At 50.5% G+C, this 12431-nt stretch overlaps 1 protein-coding gene across 7 annotated transcripts in view; it reads left to right on the forward strand.

Annotated features, from left to right (window-relative positions):
• Window positions 1-12204, forward strand: part of SLC6A6 (solute carrier family 6 member 6) — an 82694-nt gene extending 70490 nt beyond the window's left edge. For all 7 annotated transcript variants that reach the window (XM_023516946.1, XM_003796217.3, XM_023516947.1 and 4 more), the window contains 5 exons: window positions 1163-1300; window positions 2447-2549; window positions 3027-3127; window positions 5041-5211; window positions 7842-12204. In XM_023516946.1, coding sequence (XP_023372714.1) covers window positions 1163-1300; window positions 2447-2549; window positions 3027-3127; window positions 5041-5211; window positions 7842-7985 — 657 coding nt within the window. In that variant the 3' untranslated portion in view covers window positions 7986-12204. The remainder of the gene's footprint in view (window positions 1-1162; window positions 1301-2446; window positions 2550-3026; window positions 3128-5040; window positions 5212-7841) is intronic.
• The last annotated feature ends 227 nt before the right edge of the window (window positions 12205-12431 follow it).

Raw genomic sequence — 12431 nt, forward strand, 5'->3', positions numbered from 1 at the left:
CGCCACAACGCCCGGCTATTTTTTGGTTGCAGCCGTCATTGTTGTTTGGCGGGTCCGGGCTGGGGATTAGAACCCGCCACCCTAGGTGTACGTGGCTGGCGCCTTAGCCGGTTGAGCTATAGGCGCCGAGCCGCTCTGTAACTTTTCAAAGAATCAACTTGGCCTTGGAGGATGTGTTGGTTGGCAGGGTACTTGGGTGTAGCCATCCACATTTAAAATGCTCCCATGCACCCTTTAGGCCAGAAGGTTCACCTCTAAGATCAGGCCCCAGAAACACATGCTCATGCACTTAAAGGTGGACGGAGGGGAAGCTGCTGGCGGTGGAAATAGCAGCAAGAGTCCAGAGACCTTCAGTCAGGCCCTGGTCAGGCCTGCGTGGTGGGGTTTTCTGCCACCATTTTAAAAACGAGGGCAGCTCTTTATGTAATTACATGGAATGATCTCCAAGATAAATTGGTAGGCACAAAGATGGAAAGATTTAGAAGGTTAAGACTCATCCTAGAACCATGGAGGGGACTTTTCAAGTCAGCTTCTTTACCTTTGGAAGCCCAGGGACAGGTTCCTAAAGTCACGGGCAGTGTGTAGCTTACACGCACGGGCCTGTGTGCACTCTGACCTGTACTGCCTTCCTTTCCACTGAGGGGGAAGTTGAGGCTCATGCTTGCCCTGGGTTGCCCAGCAAGTTAGTACTAAAGCCTCCCCATCATGCATCTCCAGGACCACATGCATCTGGCTGGGCTTGGCACTTGAGGCCCAGAGAGGAATGGGGCACCACCCTTGGCTTCAGAGAGGACAGAAACCAAGGGGACAGCCTGTCATGGCACCACACTCAGCTCACTAAGCAGCCGAGGGTAGAGGGTGGACATCGGCTTGGGAGATGCTGTTGTTCTCAAACTGAGTCTGAGAAGGGTGGAAGGGCTTTCTGGTGTCAGGAACAGCCGAAGCAAAAGTGCAGAGATGTGGCTCACTCTGGCTCGGCCAGATGGCACAGGGTCTGGCTCCAAGAAGCAGCAGGCAGGACTCAGAGCCTGGAAGAGCAGGCTCACGTGTTTGGACTCGACCACAAGGCCAGTCTCTCCTGCTGCCTGCTGCATTATGGGAGAAGTGGGAAGGTGCCGGGCGCCTGCCACTCAACAGCTCTCTCCTCTTCTTTCCTCCTCAGTTTGTTGAAGTCGAAGGACAGATCACGTCCTTGGTTGATCTTTACCCATCCTTCCTAAGGAAGGGTTATCATCGGGAAATCTTCATCGCCATCATATGTAGCATCAGTTACCTGCTGGGGCTGTCGATGGTGACGGAGGTAGGTGGATCTCTCTCCCTCGGTTCGGGCTTGGTGCCCCAGATGCCATTCTTAAGACCACCATGGGGGCAGCAGCTGGTAAGAGGATGGGGAGAGATGCATCTCAGGGGTCCTGCTCCTCTAGGGCACTCGGGGCAAGCGGTAGGAGGAGGCACATCCAGCAGTTAACCCAAACTAGCCTGCCTTTTGTCCTGTTGCCCTGGACAACACTAGGCTCACCTGCTGCCTCTGTCCCTCCCTGGCCTGAAGGGGAAGGGGAGCTTCAACCAAAATCTATTTTAACAGCAGTTCTGTTGATCCACAACTGTGTGCAGTGGCCCTTCTCAGGCCTGGAAGGGAGGTGGAACTGTTCTGGAGGATAAATGCAAGCCTCCCAGTGTAAGCACGGCGGGCAGCGCCCCATAAAGATGTACTGCGCTGCACATTGCCTGCCGTGGAGAGGGCTGAGGCCTGGGGGCACGTGGGCATCTGGGTGACGGGGAGCACACTCTAGTCAGAGAGTAGGCAGGGCCCGCAAGGAGGAGCAATTTAAAATGGGGTAAAGGGAAGCAAAGAACTGGGAAGTTGAATGCATGTCCAACGAGGGGCAAGCCCGATAAGAGAAAGACTGTGCTCAGAAGCCTGGGAGCCGGCATCAGACCCAGGGCACGCTCTCCCCTGTGCCCTTCCCTTCCCTTTCCCGCTTGGAACAGTAGCCCCCAAACCCAATTCAGGGCTTCACTTCTCCACTTTCCTTACCACCAGTAGAAATGTTTTCCTAGAAGGGTCTATAAGAAAACCCTCCCGGGAAAGTCAGATTGCAGGTACACACACTGAATAGCTGGGCGTCACCGTGTTGACCACACTTGGTTTGAAGCCTCCCTTGGGAGCAGACTTTAGTGCACCTGTGTTTTGTCAAGACATGTTTTGCTTTCATCTCTGTCTTTCTCTCTCTCTCTCTCTCTCTCTCTCTCTCTCTAATTACATTTGCCAAATATGATGTTGAGCATTTCTTTATACCTTTATCTGGTCATCATACCATTGCTCATTTTTCTGTTGGGTTTTTTTAGTTTCTTATTGATATGCTAGAGCTCTTTGTATATGAAGGGATTTAGAAACCACATAACAAATCAGTCTTCTTTGTGGTTTTTTTTTTCCCCTCCACAGGGTGGCATGTATGTGTTTCAACTCTTTGACTACTATGCAGCTAGCGGTGTATGCCTTTTGTGGGTTGCATTCTTTGAATGTTTTGTTGTTGCCTGGATATATGGTGAGTATAGACATTTTGCATATCCTTTTTCAAGTTTCTCCTTTGGGTCTTTACAAGCTTCAGAAGCAGATAATTCTAATGGGACTTCATTGTGAATTGACCAGAAAGGAGAAATGCCCTACCTAGACTCTATAAGTGTTGATTGTTCCAATACTGAAACGTGCAAGATGTGACTTGTGTGTTTTGACAAACACAGAACTTGGTTTTGCAGGGGTCTGTCTATGGTTATCTACTCTGGGATCTGGGAATGGTCCGTTTTGACCTCCTTAATACTTGGATCAGCCGTGCTAGGATTTAGGGTGTGCCTAAGGTTGCCAGAATAAAACAGGATGCCTACTTACATTTAAATTTCAGATAAATGTTTGCCCATACTTAAGTCTACATAATGTAGGGATACATAAGCCTGGCTCAGGTCCCCCACTGTGCTGACGCTGGCCTTGGACACTCTGCCAACACACATCCACCTGTCTTTTGCAGGCGGTGATAACCTTTATGATGGTATTGAGGACATGATCGGCTATCGACCTGGGCCCTGGATGAAGTACAGCTGGGCTGTGATCACTCCAGTTCTCTGTGTTGTGAGTTCTGTCCTGCTCTGGCTCTGGCTAATAGCCTTTTCTCCCTGGAGCTTGTCATTTTTCACCTGCTAAACCATCTTTCATTCAGCATCTGAGTGTGGGCTTCTAATAAACTCAGTTTCAGCTGTGCCTTAGGAGGGAGGGATGGCTGCTCCATTGGGTTACTTTGAGCTGAGTTTTGAAGATATGTAGGAGCTTGTCAGGAAGGGTATTCCCAGCAGAGGAACCAGCCTGTGCAAAGAAAAGATGGGCTGAAAGAGGAGAGTGTGTCTGGGGCACGTTGAGAAACGCATGGGGTCCGCACCTGAGAGCAAGTCCTTTCCCCAGTCTCTTCCGGAGCTCATGAGCTCAGTTAGGACTTTGGGGTGGCTGATGGAGAGGTCACAGACGTTGGAATGTGGTGTCTCCATGGCAGGGTGGAGGTGTGACAGAGAGGGGGAATGTCCCAGCAAAGGGATGCTCTAGGCTCTCACAAGGACAGGAATCTGCGTACCTACCCAGGACCTAAGGGCAGAGGTGAGTCACAGTGCCCTTCCTAGACGGGGTCTTCCCTCATTGTCTTGGAGTTGGCCTTGCTGCCCGCCCTGAGGGGTCTGCTCCCAGGTGCCGATCACAGTCACTGTGCAGCATGAGCTGCTCATGCCTCAGTGTTTGACACCAACTGTGCCCTTGGCCGCTCACTGCTGCCCAGACAGCAGGTGCTCTGCCCTTGTCAGCTCCCACCACAGGGAGCACAAATGGCCTCAGTGTTCCTCAGGCTCAGGAAGCAGGTGCGAAGGGAGAAATAAGCCCGCCCTTGGGCGACCTCTGCCCTCAGGCCAGACTAGATCAATATGGCCCTTAACTCACTATGTGACTTCAAGCAAGTCGCTCCCCTCTGTGTCCTCAGTTTCCCCACTTGTCAAATGAGGAGACTCTGAAGTGGCACTAAAGAGGCAGTGAATGGCTCTTAGACCGTTACTGTTATTTAATATGCTCATGGCCTTTTCCTCCAAGCTGCATATTTTGCTTCACAAAATCAAAAATAAACCGTGGCAGCTAGTAACCATGACTGGCAAGTTTACTGTCAGAGGTGAATTGATTTGGTCCCCACAGGTCCTCATCCCCCTTGAATATTTGTGGGCAACTCTTCTCTCCACTTGGACCCTTAGTTTCCTTCTCTCTCCCTCCCTGAGAGTTATGTCGCTTTCACCCTGTGGATCCATCCAAGACAACCCGGGGCCCTCCTCAGACATGCTCTCCCCTGGAGCCTTGTAGCCATCCTTAGCTGCTCTTCTCAGACGGGAAGGGGAAGTTTGCACAGGCTCGGAGACTCGGGGCTGGGCTGGGGACACCCAGGCCTGGGGGAGGAGAAGAAAGGCTTTCATTCGTGCTGCTAGCATCTGTTGTGTACCAGCTCTGTGGACCTGGAGCTGTACCAGGTGTTAAACAGAAGAGACAGGACAGACACATATGCCTGATATCATCAGACTCATTGTCTGGTGGGGGAGATGGGTGCTGCATATAACCATGTACTTTCCAGAAAAAAAGGTCTGGGTGGAGCCTGGGCAAGTGAGGCAGGGCCCCTGGAGCTAAGTTAGGGTGAGGAGAAGGGGGAAAAGAGAGCTAGGCAGGGGGTGCGTCCTGTGCTAAGGCCCTGAAGCAGGTGGTTGGGGAGCTAGAAGGAATTCAGAGTGGCTGAAATCCTGGTCAGAGGGAGGAGCTGAGGTTGCATCCTGAAGGCCCTGCGGAGCCACAAAGGGGTTTTGAGCAAGGGAGTAACTTGGGCAGACTTGTGCTGAGGCAAGATCCACATGGCAGCAGAGAGACAGACACAGCTCCCTTCCAAGGAGAGAGACCCTACCCCGGTCCAGAAGCCCCTTGTGGCTGCTCAGGACCATGACCCCTCCCTGACTGCCCCCCTCTATCCACAGGGATGTTTCATCTTCTCACTTGTCAAGTATGTACCCCTGACCTACAACAAAACCTACGTGTACCCTAACTGGGCCATCGGGCTAGGCTGGGTTCTGGCCCTCTCCTCCATGCTGTGTATCCCCTTGGTCATCGTCATCCGCCTCTGCCAGACGGAGGGGCCATTCCTCGTGGTGAGCATGTGGGCCCAAGGCCAGGGGAGGCGGGAGGTGCCAGGCTCAAGGCCAAAGCCGGCTGCTTGTCAGTTTGCTGTGTGACCTTAGGCAAGTCGCTTGCCCTCTTTGAGCCCTAGACTTCCCCACTGTTCAATGGTGTGGTTGAGATTGTGGGGGGGAGAGTTCACTGAGGGGAAAGAACCAAATACAACTCCCATGGGGCTTTGTGGTGACAAGCAGGCCTGTGAGCTGAGGAAGAATTTGCCAGGGAGAGAGAGTGAGAAGGAAGGGTGTTCTTGGTGTCAGCATGGGGAGTGGGGGAGAAGAGTGGGCAATGAAGCTGAAGAGGTGACAGTGGCTTTGGATGACAAGCTGAGAGCTAGGGCTTTACCCTGGAAGCAGTAGGAGCTTGGGAAGGAAGCCTGAGCTCCACCCAGATGCCTTCCCTTATTCTGTAGCCAAATTTAGAATAATTAACCCATGCTGGTGTCCTCTCTGGATCTGAGGCCCCATTGACAACCTGACCCTCAGGAGCCATCCCCACTGGGGGCAGAACTTGCTCCCAGCCTCTGTGCCTGCCAGAGTCCTCCCTGCAGGCCCCCAAGCCCCATGCTCCAGCCTCGTCTCAGAAATGCCTGTGATGTACTGGAGTTTCCAGGCCCTGGCAAAGGCCGGGCTCTTTCCAAGAAATTCTTTTCTCAGAATCTCCCTTAACCTTTGGGCTTGGGCTGGCTCCAACACTGCACTGTTTTGTTCTGGGCTGTTTTTATTGTTATTCTCTTTTTAAAAATCTGGAGCCAGGATGTCCTGGAGCTCTGGCTCCCTTTGGGCTGTGTCCTGTTTCCTCCTAGACAGGGGAATGGCCTGAAGGTGTTGGTGGTGGTGGTAGCAGGAGTGAGGAGGGGAGACAGAGGAAGCAGGCAGGGAGGAAAACTTGAAGCTGGGATCTATCTGAGCTGGAAAGGCCCCTAGGGTCTTCCTGGAGTATTGTTCCTATTATATATTTTCAGAGGACAGAGGATATTCAGCCAGAATGAAGAATGGCTCTATCAGTTATTCAAAAGCTGAAATACGGGCCTGGGGATAGACAGGTAGTTACTGCTGTCCAGAGCTCTCCAGGGAACCCCTTTACCCCCCATGCCAACCCAACCAGATTTCCAGGATGTCCATACCACCCAGAAACTAAAGGGTTAATTGGAGTACAATAGGGATCTCAAGAGATCTGTTCAGACTGGGAAGTAACATAGCAATTACATGCCATTAGTTGGAGGGACGCACAATAGGTCCCTTACTTAGCACATCTTCAAAGCCTAATTTGAGAATATTGGCCCAGCCTAAGTGTGGAGGTTTGGTCAGAGTGAGATTGGCAGGAGGAAGGAGGGAGTGGGGGAGGGTGTACTCTTTTCCCTGTATACTGGTGTGTCTTAACCAAAGTCATCTGTCCTTCCCCATGTGCCCTCTGCGGCTCCCACTAGCACAGACTGTCAGGGGATCTTCCCAGCCATGAGTTTCTCTCTGAGTGGGGTTCCCTGTGTCTGAGCCTCCAGGTGGTGTCTGCTTGTGCACAGACCACTGTAGTGAGAGGGGAGCAGGTGGGAGGCTGGGATGAGGGAAGCCCCGGGAGGGTAGGGCCTGAAAGAGGCCAGGACATTGTTACCAGAAGGAGACATGGGCCTGGAGTTGCTAGATCTTGCCATTTTTCAAGAGAAGATGGAAAACCAGATTTTTTAATGAAATATTGTAGTTTTTAATCAGCAACTTTAAAAAAATTATTATATGCTATACTTAAAGTGAATGTGGAAAGCCTCTAGAAAGAGGGCTTTTGGAGGGGGGGCAACTGATGGCCTCTTTAAGTCTCCGAGTGGACGCTTTGCAGGAATTACACTGGGAGGCAGGACCCCGCGTTCAAATCTGAGTACTGCCATTGATTTTCTGGGTGTCCTTGGAGAGGGCCCTTCCTTTACTGATTCCATGATCAGGCAACATGCTGGGAGGACAAATCTTCCCCTGCCCAGAAGTGATCTGAGAATTTTCACGCAGCCCAGCCTCCTGGTCCTCTGTCTTAGAGCGGGCAGCACAGACAAGCAGCAGTGTTCTCCAAGGAGGACCAGGTGCCTTCTGGGAAGAACGCAGAAAACAGAGCTTATGGGAAGCTGAGGAATTTGGAGTTTCTCCTTGGGGCAGGTGGAAGCCAAGCAGGCTTAAGATAGTTGTCCAACCTAGAACACACAACCCTCAGGAACTCAGCTGCTTTGCAGGTCGGAAAAACCCGGCAGGAGGGAATCACAGGGAGTTGTATTTCACATAAGTACAGTGTGCTAACCGACTGCAGCTCCAAGGGCGGCTTATTTCAGTTCCATAGGAGAAAGAGATCAGCACATAGAGGTTGTGAGTCCCCATCCCTAGTCCCTAGAATTATGCGAGCAGGGGCTTAGCCAAGAAAACTACCAGCAAGAATTCTGCCCTAAGGCAGACCTAGAAGCATCTTACTTCAATTCCTTTATTGCCAAAAAGGGCAAAAATGGAAGGGCCAGATTTGCCGAGGAAGGGCCAAGTTTGCCAAGGAACCAGTTCAGGAGGAGGGATGCCCTTGTGGAAGGGAAACTAGGTTGCCTGACTCTTCCTCCCCACCTGTCTTCCTTCTCCAGCGAGTCAGGTACCTGATAACCCCGAGGGAACCCAACCGCTGGGCTGTAGAGCAGGAGGGGGCCACACCCTACAACTCTCACACAACGGTCATGAACGGCGCTCTCATGAAACCGACCCACATCGTCGTCGAGACCATGATGTGATCTCTCTTGGGTCGCCGGGGCCAGCGCTTTCCTGCTGTTTACTAACATTAGATTCTCATAGGACCAGGTTTACAGAGCTTTATATTTGCACTAGGATTTTTTTTTTTTGTAATTGTCACAGAAAATTTGTTATTGTGTGTATGCGTGTATGTGTGTGTACTGTGCGTGTGTGTATTTTGCTTTGATTTGGGGATATTTTGTACAAAAAGAAAATCCGCGGACAGATGTCCGAGGCGAGGCAGAGCTTTCATACTGAATTAGATGTATTTTATGGGAACTTGGTAAACTTTTACTTTGTATTTTTTTTACGTATAACTATATATACACTTAGAGATTGTCATATACTTTTACCACTTGAATTGATCTTCTTGCCAGCAATAGATTTCATTTTCAAAAGCAATCCTTCGGTGCTTGTGTAGCTGGCAGAAAGTTCTGCCCAGAAAATGCAGGATGGAATTTTCCTGGGAGATCCGACCAGTCTTAAAGGTGTAGTACCTTCCAAAGCCTGGTTCAGGTGGAAGGAAGCAGCAGGATAGAGGGAGCTGGTCCCATGACCTGGCAGACCCAGAGGGTCAGGAGAAAGGAAGGCTGTGAGGGGATGCCTCATTAAACTTTTCTTAGCCAAGAAGAGAGATGCCAAAATAATGAACCAACCCCTCAAATAAAAGGGACTGATTAAAGTCAAAAGGCGAGGCCGCACTGCAGAAGTCTGATTCTAAGAGCAGTAGAAACTGTTGTACTGGAAGCAAGACCCCATTTATGATTTTGAAGTTGAGGGTGGATAGTCAGTAGGATTGTCAGAACTATTGGTCCTAGAGGAGGCAGCTAGAGATCCAAGAAGGCAGGTGGGAATGAGGCTCGCTACTCCACCTGCCAGGAGGTGGACAGGGCACGGGAGGACACAGTCCTTCCCAGGGCATTCCAGGCAGGAGGGACCTGAAGCCAGACCAGCAGGAGCTGAGGGGGTCTCAGGGCAAGATGTGTCTGTTGCATTTGAAAGGAGTTGAATTGGGTTCTGGTCATTCCCCAGGCAACGTGTCTGAGCATCTCCTGAAGCCGCCTGCAGGAGTGAAGCTAGTGTAGCTGCTGAGGGAGGCAGGGTGAGGTGGGGAGGCGAGGGGACCAAAGGATGTGGGCCCGAGCGTGCAGGCGGGCCCAGTGTTGGGGAGGGATGCTTTTCTGTCCTCATTTTTCTACCCTTAGCTCTGTCCTTGTCTCCCAGAGGCTGGGGGACTCCTGAAGAGCTCTTAAGGATGCCACTGGCACCTGGCAGGGAAGGTGTGAGCAGCTTCCTTGCTTTGAGGCTGGATCTTCCATTTGGGGAAATGCTCCCAAAATTCTCAGAATTTGCTCAGACACAAGGGCAGCCCATGGTGCTGATGACCTAGAATATAATAAAGGTCTTTATTTCAAACCCTTGTAATAGTTGATGTCAGATGGTTACCACATGGGAACCGAGGAGTGATGGCAAAGGAGAGTTTTCTAGAAGGTTGGGAGTATCAGGGGGCTGGCACCCCACAGCTGGCTTGACCAAGAGCCTCAAGTGGAGCAGAAATCCTCCGTGAACCAGCAGAGAAGGTATTACACCTTTAAAATCCCGTGTGCAGACAAACCCCCACCCTAGCCCCATTTGGACCTAAACTGTGCCATTGGAACAGACACTTCCAAGTTCAGAGTCTAAACTAAACCGAAAAATTATCACGCACAAAGGCGGTGACTGCCTCAAGGGGTGTGGAGAGTTGAGTTCGGCTTAGGTTTTCAGAACAGGGGCCCTCAGAATCCTGGAAGCCCCCTGATCCCCCGGATTTGGGAAGGGGAGGAACTATCAGTGCCTCCCTCCCAAGGGGCAATTCTGAACCTTGTCTTTGGCAAGCGTACACATTTCACTGTTTCCAAAGCTCTCTACTCTGCCAAACAACACCCAATCCTATTCCAAACTGTCAACGATTCTAACGTGTTCCTACTTTTCTGTGTGTTTATGGTTGCTGTTGTGTCCGATTTGATTTTATTGTTTTTTTTTCCCCCTAATTTTATCGAGTAGCATTGTGACCTGTTTTTCTTTGTCTTATGTGATTTTAGTAAACTAACCACTGTTGGTGACAGGACAGGTGATGTGGGGAGGAAGGGGCTTGGCCAGCAGTGGCTGCCTGGCATCCTCCCTCCTGGAACCGGTACCGGGTGAAAGGCTACAGTATTTGGACAACATTCTGGAAATGGCCTAATGAAGGCCTCTTCTTAGATTCCCAAACCAGATTTGAGACCAAAGACACATGCAGACCAAGTCCCCAGGCCCCACCTGGAAGGAAGGTCAGCCACTGCCCAAGCCCATCCCTCACCCGCCTCCCGAGGCTCCTGCCTCTGATCCCAACCCCCCAGCTCTGAATCTGCAGAGCTCGCCTCTGTGAGTACAATGTGTCATGATGCTCAGCTTTGTTGTGTCTCCAGATAAACGAAACTTTTCATCAGAGCTTGTGACTCTGGTCCACACATCTCTAGAGCGTGGGCAGAGCCCTCTGCCCCCTCTCTGCTTGGGATGGGGTAGAAATCCTGATGCCCACACACAGCCCAGGCAGGCAGATCTGGGAAGGAAGCAAGGGGGCATTTAAAGCAGTTTTTAAAGATGAAGAAATGAGTGAGGGCCCCAAGGATAAATCCCCCCACTGAGATGAGGCACTGAGGTGGGTCAGGTGGGTCACCACAGGGGAGAGTCCCCAGCAGCCAGCAGGGAAAAGGCCTCCAGGGCCCCTAACCCAACATGTTTGTTGTAAATGGGGAAACTGAGGCCTGGTGAGACATTGTAAGCTGGAATGGAACCAGACGTTCCTGAGTCAGTCCCAGCTGTGGGTTCTCTGGGACATATGCAGGGCGTGGCACATATGTGGTCAGTGCCAAGTGCAAGGAGAGAAATCCTCAGGATCTTCTGGACAGCCAAAGATAAGCCTTTCTGGGGAAAGAGACGCCCTGCATAGTGTTCAGGGAGGAGGGAAGCAGCACCCCAGCCCCACCCTCTGACCATCCTCACAGGACAACTGGACCCCAGCTATGGCATAGCAAGCTGGGTGGCTCTGGTCACAGACAAAGGAGGCTAGCACCTGTTCACCCAGCTGCCCTCCGTGGGCTAGAGATTGAGGTCTGCATTTGCAGGAGAGGAAGCTGAGGCTAGCAGAAGCCAGTGGTATGCCACAGCCTTAGGCACGATTTAAATGAAGGCCCTCTGGGCTCCAAACTTAGCCCAAGGCTGTGTGGGGAACTCCCAGCAGCAGGAAGTAGCCTTGGATGTCCCCTGACAGCCCTTGGAAGATGTGCAGCTCCCTAGTCCTGGCCCCAGAATACCCCCAGAGACAGTGGTGAAGCCCCAGGGAAGAGCAGGGCATGCCCCCCACCCTTACCCCGGCCCAGCTCAGGGCATGGCTGTATCATCCGGATGCCACCACATCCTGGCCCAGCCCCAAGCTGGTCTGTCTGTGTGGACTCTGTAAATACCACTATATGCAAAAATCTATCAAGTCCAAAACCACCAGACAAAACAAAAAACCCAGACAGCAAAACTCGGAGAGAAGTGGGCCACCCGGCAGCCAGAGAGCAGAATCTCTCGATCTCTCTCTCTCAATTCCTGACCCCCTCACAACACACGTCGTTATAATAGGAAGCAGTTTTTCACTATTCTCTTGTGGGTGTCACGACAGACATGTTCTGACGTGTTCCCTGAGGGATGGATCATCTTGTTATATATTTGGCTCCAAATTGAGATGTTGGCTTCATTTTTTTTTAATTTTTTTTTTTTACCCAATTAATCTTCCAGTCCCTAGCAACTGCGACTCTGTATTCAGCATAAGAGGAAGCTGAGAATGTGGGTCTTGCCTCCTTCCAGAAATATGTCAGGCTCATCAGGACATTTTTTTAAAACTTCAAAATATTTTTAACATATTTTAAACTTTTATAAAAAAAATAAAAAGAAAAACCAACCAACAAGAGACTCTTCTGAGGAGGAATATTTGTATTTGAACAAGATCCTTGGTGTGTAATCCAGTCTTGCAGTATACAAGCTTTTGTGTATAAATGTTTTATGATATAAATCCCTGTATTTTGCAGGGTTTTTTCTTCTTTGCTTTTTAGATAAATATGTATATCAATATTTTAAATTCATCTTTGCTTTTTTTAGAGAAGTTTGTAATCACCTTATAACATGAAAATAAACATTTCCGTTTTTAAAATCCAACATGTGTGGTTCTATTTCGGTCGAGCAGTTTTTCCTTGTGTTTAGCAAACGTTTTGCAGTTTTTAGAAAGGACTTTTGGTTAGGGTGGCCAGATTTTAACATTTATAAGGCGGGACAACATGGCCAGGGGGCGGGGTGGGGGCAGGGCGGGGCCTGACAACCATGCAAACTTTGATAAGCAGTTCTCGATAATCACTTCTCAACAATTATTTGTTATTATTACAGTT

The sequence above is a fragment of the Otolemur garnettii genome, unplaced genomic scaffold (genome assembly GCF_000181295.1).
Source record: "Otolemur garnettii isolate 467f Iridium unplaced genomic scaffold, OtoGar3 scaffold00101, whole genome shotgun sequence".
In the NCBI taxonomy this organism is placed as follows: Eukaryota; Metazoa; Chordata; class Mammalia; order Primates; family Galagidae; genus Otolemur; species Otolemur garnettii.